The following is a 14,358-nucleotide window of genomic DNA, read 5'->3' on the forward strand; positions in this document are numbered from 1 at the left end:
TACAATATTTATATTTGCATGTGGCCCGCGGGCCGTAGTTTGAGGACCCCTGCGAGGAATCTCTATCCACTGAGAGACTCGGGTGAAGTTTAGTCTGCCCCTAAAAGAGCCGCCAAATCAGACTAGGCCACCAATACACCAACATCTGAATTAGAGCAAAGTCAAGGACACCTCCCTACTACCATGTTGGTCTCTGGTTAGTTACTTAAGGTGACCATAGCTGCCCATAGCCCTCTTCCAAACGTGTTAGACCTAGACTCTGGAGGTGCAGGGCGACTGCCCTATTCCATACGTTCTACTATCAATATAGTCAGTGATTTAAGTCAGATACAAGATAGGTGTTTAACAGTAGTATACTGAATTTCAATACCAAAAGTAACCACAAACTACTGAAATTTGCCTATAAGGCATTAAGGGATATACTAAGGGGGATTTCGACACAGCATGGTTGACAGCGCTAGGTGGGAAAAAGAAGTTTTATGTTAGTATCTTCTCTGAGCTGAGAATCCTTAATAGACCAATTGCATCTAACATTTACAAAATAATCTCTTTTATGGATAGTCTTATGGGTTGTGTGCAGCTTCTTATATTTTACTTTCAATAATGCCCTCAACTTTAAAAAACAATAGGCATAATATTTGATGCCATCAAAATAACAGAAAAGGAAATTTAAAAAATTATTAATATGGTATTTTGTTGAAAACCTTTTTTACTTTATTTTATGTATTTTCATATAGTCTGTATTGCTGTGGTAACATATTTCTCTTTTCATTGACCTGATCTTTAAATTATTTGCTTTATATATTTTGATAATATATATTTGTGTGAACATATCTTTAAATATATAATTTTAACTTCTAGATCTCAGTTATGCAGTTTCTTGGCAGTGACTTAAATATAGTAAGCCTTTAATAACACTCTCCATAGTAATACAAATTTAGGTATAATATGGTGGGTAACTGACCCTGGAACTCCTGGCAGGCTGACTTCGGTCATTTCATTAACTTTATAGTCTTGCCAGAACCGGTTTGGCTCAGTGGATAGAGCGTCGGCCTGCAGACTCAAGGGTCCCAGGTTCGATTCCGGTCAAGGGCATGTACCTTGGTTGCAGGCACATCCCCAGTGGGGGGCGTGCAGGAGGCAGCTGATCAATGTTTCTCTCTCATTGATGTTTCTGGCTCTCTATCCCTCTCCCTTCCTCTCTGTAAAAAATCAATAAAATATATTAAAAAAAAAAAAAAAAAAAAACTTTATAGTCTTGCCTTTTACATGACTTTGGGACTTTACTTAGAGTAGTGGTTCTCAACCTTCCTAATGCCACAACCCTTTAATACAGTTCCTCATGTTGTGGTGACCCCCAACCATAAAATTATTTTCGTTGCTACTTCATAACTGTAATTTTGCTACTGTTATGAATCATAATGTAAATATCTGACATGCTATATGTGTTTTCTGATGGTCGCGACCCACATGTTGAGAACCACTGACTTACAGGGTTATAGTGGGATTTATATATTTTTTGCCACTGATTTAAATTTTTTAGGTAATGATTTAAATATATGTCTTTACACATTCTACAAGTAGGGTTTGAAAATAACTAAATGTGAGTCATCCTATTTTTACAAAAACACTTGGGAATCAGCATTTCCATATAAGTAAAATTCTCAGAAAGCTAAAGTTAATACGTTAAGCCAGGGATCAGTAAACTTTTTCTGTAAAAGCCAGATAGTAAATATTCTAGGCTTTGTAGGCCATGTGGTCTCTATCACAACTACTCAGTTCTGCTGTTGTAGAGCAAAAGCAGCTAGAGACAGTATATAAATGAAACAGAATAGCAGTGTTCCAATAAAACTTCATTCACAAAAACAGTGGTAGGCTAGATTTGGCCCACAAGCTATAGTTTGCCAGTTTTCACTTTAAGCAGTAAATTGTTTTATATTTTAATAATTTTATGGAAATTATTCTTGTTATATATCAATTAGTGTACTTTGTTGTAGAGGGCTAGTCATCTATATATATAAAAGCCTAAGTGACCAGCTAGCTGACTGTCTGGTAGTTATAATGCACAGTGACTACCAGGGGGAAGACGCTCAATGCACAGGCATGGAAACATGGAACAGACTGATGAATCTCAAAGGAGAGGTGGGAGGGGGAAGGGCGGGAAGAGATTAACCAAAGATCTTATATGCATACTAGAGGCCCAGTGCACAGATTCATGCACCGGTGGGGTCCCTTGGCCTGGCCTGCGGAGATCAGGCTGAAAGCAGCTCTCTGACATTCCCCAAGGGGCCCCGGATTGTGAGAGGGCACAGGCCAGGCCAAGGGACACCACCAGTGCACTGGGCCTCTAGTTCTTAAATAAAATTAGGCTGTTAGACTTTTTAACTCTTGTGTTTGCTTTTATAGTTTTTCAGACTTCTGGGAACTTTTAGGTTGTCAAATATGTCTGTACCAGTAGTCTGTCCCCTCATTCTAGTTTAATACTCTCACCTAAAGTGGGTCAGAAAATCAACTTATTTAACTTGATAGAATTATTACTTTAAAATCAATATATTAAGTCATTTTGATTTTAGGACAACTTAGAGTACCTCCAAGTTATCCAAGGGGAACAACGCAATTGTTAATATGCAAAGCAGAATATTTATATTAAATTTATTAAACACTAATATAACACTTTAAAGAAACGGATATTAGACAATCAAATTAATAGCAATTCATGATTTAAGAGGTTGGAAATCACTGACCTTATTAGGACTATGATGGAGGCATTTCTGAAGAAACTTTTACTCTGAAAGTAGGGTATCTCCAGAAGTACGCATTTAAAGACTATATATACAAATTGGCTAATTGCTGGTCTTTATTGTCTAAACCCTAAATCACAGTTAATTACTTTGTTCAAAGAAAAGTTGAACTTTGTTTACCCTAATGGGCAATAAATGTGCTTAGGAACATAGTCCAAAAAAACTGAAAATACGTGACATGGGCAGCATGTAGCACAGAGGCTTAATGCCAAGAGCAGTGAGTTGTTTTCATTTGTATCTACATTTTATTTATTTGTTATTTTAGCTCATTACTTCTGGTATATGTGCTTTTAAAATATAGCCTATATAATAAAAGGTTAATATGCAAATCGACCATATAGTGGAACGACCGGTCACTGTAACATGCACTGACCACCAGGGGGCAGATGCTCAATGCAGGAGCTGCCCCCTGGTGGTCAGTGCGCTCCCACAGGGGGAATGCCGCTCAGCCAGAAGCCAGGCTCATGGCTGGTGAGCGCAGCGGCGGTGGCGGGAGCCTCTCCCACCTCTCCCGCCTCTGTGGCAGCACTAAGGCTGTCCAACTGACAGCTTAGGCCCACTCCCCAGAGGGCTCCTGGACTGCAGGAGGGTGCAGGCTGGGCTGAGGCACACCCTCTTCTCCCCCCCCCCCCCCCCGAGGGCATGAATTTCATGCACCGGGCCTCTAGTGTTATATAATTATGATGTAATTACATTCTATCATTTTATCTGAGGTCAGTGTAGGACCTTCCATTACACATGTACTTAAAAGTTATATTTGTATTTTAGGAAACAGATTAGATCAAATAATCATATTGCAATGTAATGTGCTAGAAATTATTATGCCACTTTTACTTTAAAAAATTTAAGCTAAATGGAATTAGAATAGAAATTGTGTGCATTCTGGCAGCTAAAAGAACTCAAATGCTGTTCTATAAAACTAGAAGTTATTAGTAATACTTCCTTTTAAAAGAATAACAGATTTTTAAATTACACATATTTATTCTGCAACTTGGGTACATATATCAGATCATCTATATGAATCAAATACTTTTAGCTTCTGTAAGTTGAAAAAGAAGAAAATAGTGCTTTCTATCAATTTCAGCCTGTCCTCAGAAGCTTGGCATCTATACTAGAATGCCTGATTATCGCTCATTCAGTTGGAGTGGAAAGTCTTTTTGCTGACTGCATGAAGTAAGTGATCTGAAGTAATGCTGTTACTATTAATTGAGGGATTCTGTTCTTTCATTCTCCTAATTTTCTGGGAAAATTTTAGACTTGGCTGGTTTTCTTGGATGCAGTATATGTAACTTAATGCTTACCTAATTGTAACAATTGAAAAGACATATTGATTTAGTTATTACTCAAGGTGCTTGGGATCAATTTTATGTTAGCCCAACCATTATTACTTATGTTAAAATCCATGCATATTAACCCAAAGTGGATTTAAAATATATGTTTTCCAAAAAGAGCATAGTTAAGTCCACTGTTTAGCTCACAAAAATAACTGTAAAGGTTAGTCAAAACATATATGTACAAATTGAAAACACAAATATTGTTGAATATTATAATGAAAAATATTTTTATTTCTCTAACTTAAGATTCTTTTATTTATAACAGGTGGATTGTAAAGCATTTTGCAAGGTTTTGGTCTGAGAGAAGCTTTGCAAATGTACCTCCTGAGATTCAGAAACATTGTCTTAACATGTTGATTCAGTCCTTAGTAAGTATAACCTGAATACTCTTGTTTGTATTTCATTGAAGAAGTTTATTCAGTTGTTTACAAATAATTTCAATATTTCAATTATAAAGGTAAAGCTGTATTCCAGATAACCCAGAACCAGTTCTGAAAACCTATCCTTAGGAGTCTCTTCCTATGTGCCAAATTCATTAGGCAAGGTTCAGTCGGAGAAGCAGGAAGGTATGTATTGGTTTATGAACAAAAGGTACTCGGTACCAGGGATGGAAGTCATCATTGGTTCAACAGCATGGACTTTCACTCACTAAGGTGGATTTGAATATAACACTGAAATTTCTCTATGGCAACATTCCCCAAGAGGACCAGCTATCTACCTGGTGGCAGGTTAATTACATTGGACTACTTCATGGAAAAGGCATGTGTTCTCAGTGGAATAGACATTGGCTCTGGATATGAATTTGCCTTCATTGCTCCTCGTGTTTCTGACAAAGCCACTATCCATGGACTTACAGAATGCCTTTTCCACTATCATGGTATTTCACACAGCATCACTTCTTACTAAGGAAGTCCACAGCAAATGATGTATAGCAATGGGCCCATGCTCACAATTTCACTTTTATCGTGTTTCCTATCCTGTTTCCTATCATCCTGAAGCAGCTGGCTCGATAAAATGGAAAAATTGTCTTTTTTTTTTTTTAAATCCTCACCAAGGATATTTTTCCAATGATTTTTAGAGAGATTGGGAAAGACAGAGAGAAAATCGATGTGAGAGAAACACATCTATTGGTTGCCTACTGCACGAGCCCCAACGAGGGCCTAGGCTGGGGAGGAGCCTGCAACCAAGGTATGTGTCCTGGACTGGAATCAAACCTGGGACCCTTTGGTCCTCAGGCCGACGCTTTATCCACTGCGCCAAACCAGCTAGGGCTGGAATGGCCTCTTGAAGACTCACTTTCAGCGCCAGCAAGGTAGCAATGCCTTCTGGGTTTGGGATAGTGCCCTTCTGGTGACTGTATATGCTCTAAATTAATTTTTTATTTATGGTGCTATTTCTCTTATAACTTGGATTCATGGATCCAGAAACTAGGAAGGGAGAATGGCTCCACATAGAATTATTCCTAGTGATCCAAGCAGAACTATTGCTTCCTACCTCTATAACTTTAGTTTCTGCTGATCCTAGAGGTCTTAGTTCCAAAGAGAAAAATGCTTCCATTTAGAAACACTACAATGATTCTACTAAACCAGTGGTCGGCAAATTCATTAGTCAACAGAGCCAAATATCAACAGTACACCGATTGAAGTTTCTTTTGAGAGCCAAATTGTTTAAACTTAAACTGTATAGGTATGTACATTGTTATTAACTTAATAAGCGTACTCCTAAGGCTTAGGAAGAGCCACACTCAAGGGGCCAAAGAGCCGCATGTGGCTCGCGAGCCACAGTTTGCCGACCACGGTACTAAACTAAAAGTTGAGACTGCCTCCTTCTGGTTACTTTGTAAACCAACAGGCAAAGAAGGGGAATTATTGGTAGATTGAATCTGACTATGGGGGAGATTGAGTTGGTAACAACGTGGGTAATGAGGAGTACACTTGGAATACTGTGCTCCCATGTCCTATGATTAAAATCAATGGAAAACTAACAATCAAATTTAGGCAGCACTGATAATGGCCCAGATTCTTCAGGAATTAAAGTTTGGGCCACCCTCCTGGATAAAGAATTACAAATAGCAGAGGTACTTGCTGAGATCAAAAGGGAATATGCAGTGTAGTAGGGAAAGGTAGATATAAATGCCCGCTATGAGCAAATGAACAGTTATAGAAATGAGCACTGTAATAGTTATGATATAAACATGATTCATTTCCCTTTTTATATGAATGTTTATATACACTGAGTGGCCAGATTATTATAACCTCCTGATGTTTGTAGGCAAATTAGCTATAATTTTCCACTGAAGTTGCTAGAGGGCCAGACCATTATAAATAGGGGAGCAGGTTGTTTAATACGACAGTAGAAGTGATTTTTTTCTGAAGATATGGGTAAACAACACAATTTAACAGCCTTGGAACATGGGAGATATATATATATATATATATATATATATATATATATATATATATATATATATATATCTCCAAGTATTTTTTACAGTCTTATTACCCTACCATCTAATATAAGACAATGTTAATATTAGTTAACTTTATATCTCTGTATTTAAGTTACTGACTCAAAGGGAAGTGTGAGTCAGTTTGAAGAACAGTGAACGTTATCCAAAGACAACACAAGAGAATTTTTATCCTCTTTTAAGGAAAGGGTTAGCCTATTTGTTGTATAGGAGATAGTTATGTTAGGCAGAAGCATAACTTTGTTATCCCTATTTGGGAATTAAATATGGTTTAAAGAGACGTGTATGGGTGCCAGGTTGACAAGGTACCTTGTCTGGGAAGCATGAATGAACCATGCTTCCCAGAATTTCCTTCTTTGTATATTTCTAGAGTGGCCACAAGAGAATTTGGCATGAGATTTGTAAGGTAGATGTGAAGCAGCAGTAGCCTTTTTTTTACACCAGGAAGATTGGAGCAGGCACTTTTAGCTTGTACATTTTGGTTGTTTGCTGGCTTACCTTGTTGGCGAGGAACAGCAGCCAGGCCTGCAACTGCTTCACCTTGCCCTGTATCCTCTTTTGGGTTCTCTTCTCCTGAGCCATGGATGTATTTACCTCTTTGATGAAGGGTGCCAACATCTCCTGAAGGACACCCATTTCATCCAGGTTGGAGTCAGTGAGAGCTGAAATGAGTCCATCCTTGTGGATTACAACTTGTGCTCTTGGATATCAGCTTGTCCTTGATCTTCACTTTATGTCCATCTTCCCTTCTCGACTGCCTTCCCTGTGGACTTCAAACTACCACATCATCTACAAAGATTGTCTAACCATCTCCCACAATTGTATAGGTTGAGACCTTATAACAAATTCCTTCATGTCTATAAATGGCACCACCACCATTACCACTACCAATACCACTACTATTACTACGAAGAGAAGGAGGAACAGGAGGCACAGAAGGAGAAGTGGTAGTAGTAACAGTAGTAGTATTTGGTAGGTTTTTTAGACCTTTACAGTTCAAAAAATACTTTTTTGTTTTATTGAAATTTTGTATAAAACAGGAACTATTATCTCCATTTCACATACGAGAAAGGAGAATCAGAGAGGTAAGTGCTTTTATTCAAGTTCACAGTGCCAGTAAATTACAAAGCCAGGTTTTAAAACCAAGTGCTGCCATTCTCTCATTGTGGGCAAAGACTTTATTTTTAGAAAAGTATGGGTCTTCAAGTAGATCAGTGGAACAGAATAAAGAGTCTAGAAATAAAGCCATGCCTTTATGGTCAATTAATATTTGATAAGGGAGGCAAAAACAATTGGGTAAAGATAGTCCTTCAGTAAATAGTGTTGGGAAAATTGGGCAGATATGTACCAAAAAAATGAAACTAGACCACCTTCTTACACCATACACAAGACTAAATTCAAAATGGAATAAAGACTTAAATGTAAGACTCGAAATCATAAAAATCCTAGAAGAAAACATAGGCAGTAAGATCTTGGACATGTCTCAAGCTATTGTATTTTTCCGTGTATAAGATGCCCTCATGTAGAAGACACCCCTCACTTTTCCAACCCAAAATTAAGAAATCAATATTTTAAACATTTTGCTGGTTTTCCTATTAAGACCTTCTATTTTGGCATCTTAAGGAGTTGTTCTTTCTGTTTTCTCCACTGTCTGATCATACACTCAGTGGGAAGAGGTTCAAATTGTCTCTCTGCAGCTCTTTTTTCATGCTCTTTTGCATAGCTGATTGCATTTACTTTGAATTTTACAGAGTAAGACAGTCTCTTACTGGTATTTATCTTTTTAATTTTTTACATCTTTATGGGCCCAAGAACGCTCCAGTCCCTGTTGCATCTGCGCACTTTCCACCTCCACCTCCAATAGCAATAAGGCTCGTGATTAGAGGAAGCCTGTTTGACAAGGTCTGGGCAGCTATGCACCCGCGCGGGCCCCTCCTCGGCTGACTTCCATGTATCAGATGCCCTCAATTTTCAGTCTAACGATTTTAGAAAAAAATAGCATCTTATACACGAAAAAATACGGCATATTTTTTCTGATATATCTCCTAGAGCAAGGGAAACAAAAGGAAAAAATAAACAAACGGGACTACATCAAACTAGAAGGTTTTTGCATGGCAAAGGAAACTGTTGGCAAAATGAAAAGACAATCCACTGAATGGGAGAATATATTTGCCAATGATACATCTAATAAGGGTTTAATATCCAAAATTCATAAAGAACTTATATAACTCAGCACCAATAAAATATATATTTAGCTTTTGATAAAAATAGGATATTTATTATTTTCCAATTAAAATTTAAAGTATGTTATCCAAAAATATTAAAGAAAGCAGACAGCCTTCTTAAGTCTCCTTTCATTCTAATTGAGTTCCACCACATGTACCATGGCATCACTTTAGTCTATCAGCTAGAAAACATACCCTTCCATTGGCTTTCCCTCCTTCCCTGTTTCTCTCTCCCAGTGCCTCAGATCCTCTTGGAATCACTTTTCAAAATAAACCATGTCTTAGACCCAGTCTAAGACTAGCAGTATTGGCCCAACAATTCTATTCCTAGGAATTTATCCTATAGATTTATTTACATACTAGAGGCCCAGTGCATGAAAATTCACACACTGGGGCGGGGGGGGGGGGGTCCCTCAGCCTGGCCTGCCCCCTCTCACAGTCTGAGAGCCCCCAGGGTCGGGAGGCAACCCAGCCATCAGGGGAAGGCGACACCCCCATCACACCTCTGCTGCTGCCACTACCAGCAGCACAAGCCTCAGGCGGCTCTGGGGGGCTGAGGGGAGCAGTGGGTGCAGCCATCTTTGAGGGTGGGGCAGTCAATCAGTATATTCCCTCCTTATTGGCTGTGGGCGCCACCATCTTTGCAATGGCGTGAGGGCAATTAGCATATTCCCTCTTTATTAGGATGTGTGAAATAATGTTATCTACAACATTATTACAACAATAGCAAAAAAATTGTTAATGTAAGTGTCCATAAGAGGACTGGTTGAATGACTTACAATATATCCATATTATGGATTGTTACATAGTTGTTAAAACAATAACAAGGTTCTTTACATTCTGATAACAAATATTCCAGATGTATGCTAAGTGTAAAAGGGACGGTACAGCATACTGTGCATATTAATGCCTCCATTTGAGGAAAATAAGGGGAAAATTACATATATTTGTGTTTATATGTACTAGTACATAACTCTGGAAAGATACAGAAAATAAATAATTGATTGGGACAAGGGAAAATGGGTGGCTTGGGGCAGGAAGAAGAGGGTCACCTTTCTTTGTAATACCCTTTATATTTTTTTGAAGTTTGAATCATGTGTTCTGTTAACTATTGAATTAAAATTATATGTGTTTGGTCTAAAAGTGTATTACATTTTCTTTTTGAGCCTCAGGCTATTCTGACATTTAATGTTATCGTGGATTCAGATCAATGTGGAATAAAACCACATAACACTTATTTTAGTTTTTAAGTAGATTGCAAGTTAAATCGTGATAACTATACTCTATATCTGTATTTTGAAAAAGATATTGCTGTCAGAGCAGATAACATATGTATGTAGTAAACAATTTGTAGATACCTGCCAAGTTTATTTGAATACCCTACACTTGGCACTACTACCAGAAAAAAATCCCTATAGTACAGCAAATTGGGCTTATTGCCTAAAACTCTTAGTAATTGCAGTTACTTAGGCAGTCACCAAATGAGAAAAGGATGATGGTGCTAAAATAATTTTTAAAAGACTTGAATTACAGCAAAGTATGGTTTCTTTTTACTCTAATAAATAAAGCAAGGGAAGTATATAATGTTTTAAAATAATTCTTGAGCCCTAGCCAGTTTAGCTCAGTGGATAGAGCGTCAGCCTGCAGACCAAAGAGTCCCAGGTTCAATTCTGGTCAAGGGCACATACTTTGGTTGCAGGCTCCTCCCCAGCCCAGGCCCTGGTCAGAGCTCATGCAGGAGGCAACCAATCGATGTGTTTCTCTCACATCGATGTTTCTGTCTTTCCCTCTCTCTCCACTCCCTCAAAAAAATCAATGGAAAGATATCCTCGGGTGAGGATTAACAAAACAAAACAAAAAAATTAAATAGCCCCCACCATGATGCTATACACCTAAAAAGCAAAAAAATTCTTGATAAATGGGTGAACATTTTAAATCTTGATGTTCAATAATTAAACTTAATTCAGCTTAGGAATTCACTTATAGATTCTAAGTCTGATAATGCTAAGAGATCAACAAATATTTGAGTGTCTACTATGATCCATTTCTTTGTTTTCTTGTTTTTTTTTTATGATCCATTTCTATACTAGGCTTTGGGGATATAATGATGAGCCAAAAACAGATATGGTTTTACGCCTAATAAACATACAGCCTAATGGAGACGGATATTAATCAAATAGTTATGTTAATTATTGAATACTAGAGGCCCAGTGCACAAAATTCGTGCACTCGTGGGGGCGGGGGTGATCCCTCAGCCCGGTCTGTGCCCTCTCACAGTCTGGGAGCCCTCAGGCCCATGGGGAGCGGTCCTAAGCTGTCAGTCGGACATCCTTAGCACTGCTGTGGAGGTGGGAGAGGCTCCTGCCACCACTGCTGCGCTCGCCAGCTATGAGCCCAGCTCAGGGCTTCTGGCTGAGCGGTGCTTTCCCTGTGGGAGTACACTGACCACCAGGGAGCAACTCCTGCGTTGAGCATGTGCCCCTGATGGTCAGTGTGCGTCATAGTGACTGGTCGTTCTGCCATTCAGTCATTTTTCATATTAGCCTTTTATTATATAGGATAGGATTGCAAATGAATGAGGTGATTTAAAGAAAAGGGACAGATTCTTTGATGGCACATATAAAGGGAATCTGATGTAGGTCAGGAACCTACATCAGGGAAGAAATAGTGCTTGAGTTCAGATCTGAAAGCTACAGTGGGTATGCAAGTTTATCTCATGCAGCCTACGTTAAGGATTTCATGCTGTCATTTCTAGATTTATTAGTTATCTATTGCTGTGTAACAAACCACCACAAAACTAAGTGACTTAAAACTACAGTTCATTATTTCTTACAATTCTGTGGGTTGACTGGGTGATTCTTTAGTTGATCTTGCCTGGGCTCTGTCCTGCACTGCTTTCAGCTGATAGCTAAGTTGGAGGCTGGGCCTCCTGTTCCATGTGGTCTTTCTTACCAGGCTTCTATATGGTCTTATGGTCCCAGAATTCCAAGATGGTAAAGACAACTGCAAGGCTTCTTGAGGCCTAGGCTCTGGAACTTGCACAACACCACTATTTGTGTGAGCAAGTGAAAAGGCCAGTCTCAATACAAGGGATGAGGAAATAGATTTAACTCTTGATGGATGGAGCTATAAAAAAATTATGGCTATGTTTTTCAATCTACTACAGTCTATCGGATATTTCAATAATAGTTATTACCAAGCATTGTTTTAAGAACTAGAAATCAGCCTGGACAGTGTGGCTCAGTGGTTGAGTGTCAACCCATTAACCAAGTGGTCACCAGTTCAATTTCCAGTCAGGGCACATGCCCGGTTTGGGATTCAATCCCAAGTACGGGGCATGCAGGAGGCAGCTGATCGATGATGTTTCATTCTCATTGATGTTGCTATCTATCCCTCTCTCTTCCCCTCTCTCTAAAAATAAAAATAAAATAAAAAACATTTTTTAAAGAACTAGAAATCAAACATAAATAAGATGTAATTTATAAGTTGTTTTTTCTTTTTCGTGGAGCCCATGGTATTTGTATATTGTCATTCCATTTTCCATAGAGATTAGTTTTTGTGAACATTTTTCCTATGGTATAAAAAATGAATCATCAGTAAATGAATAAAACATAAAAAGAGGGGTCTTACCTCATTAGAGAAGAGGAAAAAAATCACTGGGGATTATAAGCAATTTTTAGTCATTCTAAATTTGTAATAAAGAACATGTATTTTATAGTAATAGAAGAATTAAGGCTATGCTAGTGTAGCTATGCAATTATGAATGATACCTATAAAGACAAAAAATTAATTCGGTAGTGAAAATCTCAGGAAAGGTAAGTTTTTCTTTGTAGTTATAACTTGTTTTCATGTTTGCTTTAGCTTCTTTAAAAGGTGATTTCTTCCAAGCTCAGTTTGCCCTTTGGGGTAATTTTGAATGAATGAATAAATATTACATGTAAAACTAATGATAAAGGTATTAGCTACCTGAAATTTTTTGGGTTTTTTTGCCAGAAGCATTACAAGAAAACAAAAGTATTTTTATTTGCTTAGAAAATGCTTTTATGAGCAGTAATCTAACTTTTTTTCCAATATTTTTCAAATTATAAGAATGATAAGAATGCTGCTTTTCTTCTGATGGAAAGTGACAGGCTAATCATCAGTTTGCCCAGAGTGAAGTGGACAGAAGCAGCACTGACTATGGCATCTCGGCTACAGGAAGAATGCATTGCATTTATTGTAGAAAACTTCTCCAAGATCATTCAGAGTGAAAATTTTGCACTTCTCTTACAGGTACTCTGTCTAAAATTATGTCCTATATTTAGTTCCATCTTTGTGTTCAGATTATAATTACGCAACAGTTTTTAAATGCAGGTTGTCATTGATTAAATTAGTATGGCTTAAATAAATTCCATAGCAGATGGCAGGTTTGCGTAGGATTTGGAGCAGTGATGGACAGGATTTTTGGCTCACAAGATAATGAAGGCAGGAAGGGACAGGTTTGTGTACCCTGGCAAAGCCCAATGTAATGTTAGCCAACTCTAACCCTCTATCAGCATAAGCCATGTTTTAGAAACTAAAGTCACAATGATATTGTTTTGGTCACTAATACAATTATGGTCCATGCAAAATTCTTTGTTTTCTTGGGGACCCACTTTCTCTAAATGTAGTCATTGAATAAAGAACTTCTTTTACTTTTTTCTAAACTCTGTTTTTAGGATGATTTTGGCTTTTAAGATAAGTGTGTGTATGCATGAAGGTATTTTTAACAAAGGAAAGGGATTATTATAATAATAGTTGTTATTATAATAACAATTACATTATTTTAACAGAGGAAGTAAGATTTCTGATTGATTTCGAACAGCTAGTTTTGATTAATGGCATGCTGTAATGCCAGACTCTCACATTTCTTACACATTTTACATGTATTCCTATTAAATATCAATTTCTGTGTTTCATAGTCACAAGCAATGAGCAGCACAGCTGATTTGTTGGACAAAATTTTAAAAGCAGTCGAAGAAAACATTACCACTGAGAATAGTTGCTCTCTTCTTATGGCTCTGGACAAGTTACTAAACTCGGACAGTATAAAAGAAATGGTATTGAATGTAATAATAACGTTCATTAACATGGTTTAATATTTAAACTGTTTTAAGATTTTAGAAAAATATGCCCATTTTAAATGTTGCTTGGTTGAAACTAGGTAATGGATACCTGGGGATTGATTATAGTCTACTTTGGTGTATATTTGGTATTATCTTACAGTAGAAAAATATTTTCATTTTTATTTTCCTCCAAATGGACATATTATAAAAGTTTGGAATTTGGCAATTTTACTGGCTAGTTCTAGACATAGTATGGTATTTAATAATATTAATTGATATAGCATAACTTTAGTATTTCTCTCTGGTCACTACTTTAAAATTCCTAAATATAAAACAGAATTTAAAATAATATTTTAGAAATTTTAATCATCAAGTATCTTTTATTTTTATAGTATATTCATAATGCATTTTTGTCTTAAAACAATCATATTAAAATAGTATTGACTG

At 37.3% G+C, this 14,358-nt stretch overlaps 1 protein-coding gene across 4 annotated transcripts in view; it reads left to right on the forward strand.

Annotated features, from left to right (window-relative positions):
• The window catches only part of BTBD8 (BTB domain containing 8), a 102,480-nt gene that overhangs the window by 69,543 nt on the left and 18,579 nt on the right, over window positions 1–14,358 (forward strand). For 2 of the 4 annotated variants that reach the window (XM_070405584.1, XM_070405586.1), the window contains 4 exons: window positions 3,886–3,974; window positions 4,401–4,503; window positions 12,917–13,099; window positions 13,768–13,905. In XM_070405584.1, coding sequence (XP_070261685.1) covers window positions 3,886–3,974; window positions 4,401–4,503; window positions 12,917–13,099; window positions 13,768–13,905 — 513 coding nt within the window. Of the gene's footprint in view, window positions 1–3,885; window positions 3,975–4,400; window positions 4,504–7,191; window positions 7,575–7,668; window positions 7,688–12,916; window positions 13,100–13,767; window positions 13,906–14,358 lie in introns of those variants that run through there. The other 2 variants (XM_070405587.1, XM_070405588.1) reach the window with 2 other exon arrangements.

This window comes from Myotis yumanensis, unplaced genomic scaffold, assembly GCF_028538775.1.
Source record: "Myotis yumanensis isolate MYYU_CA2020_CCGP unplaced genomic scaffold, mMyoYum1.0.hap1 SCAF_2, whole genome shotgun sequence".
Taxonomy (NCBI): Eukaryota; Metazoa; Chordata; class Mammalia; order Chiroptera; family Vespertilionidae; genus Myotis; species Myotis yumanensis.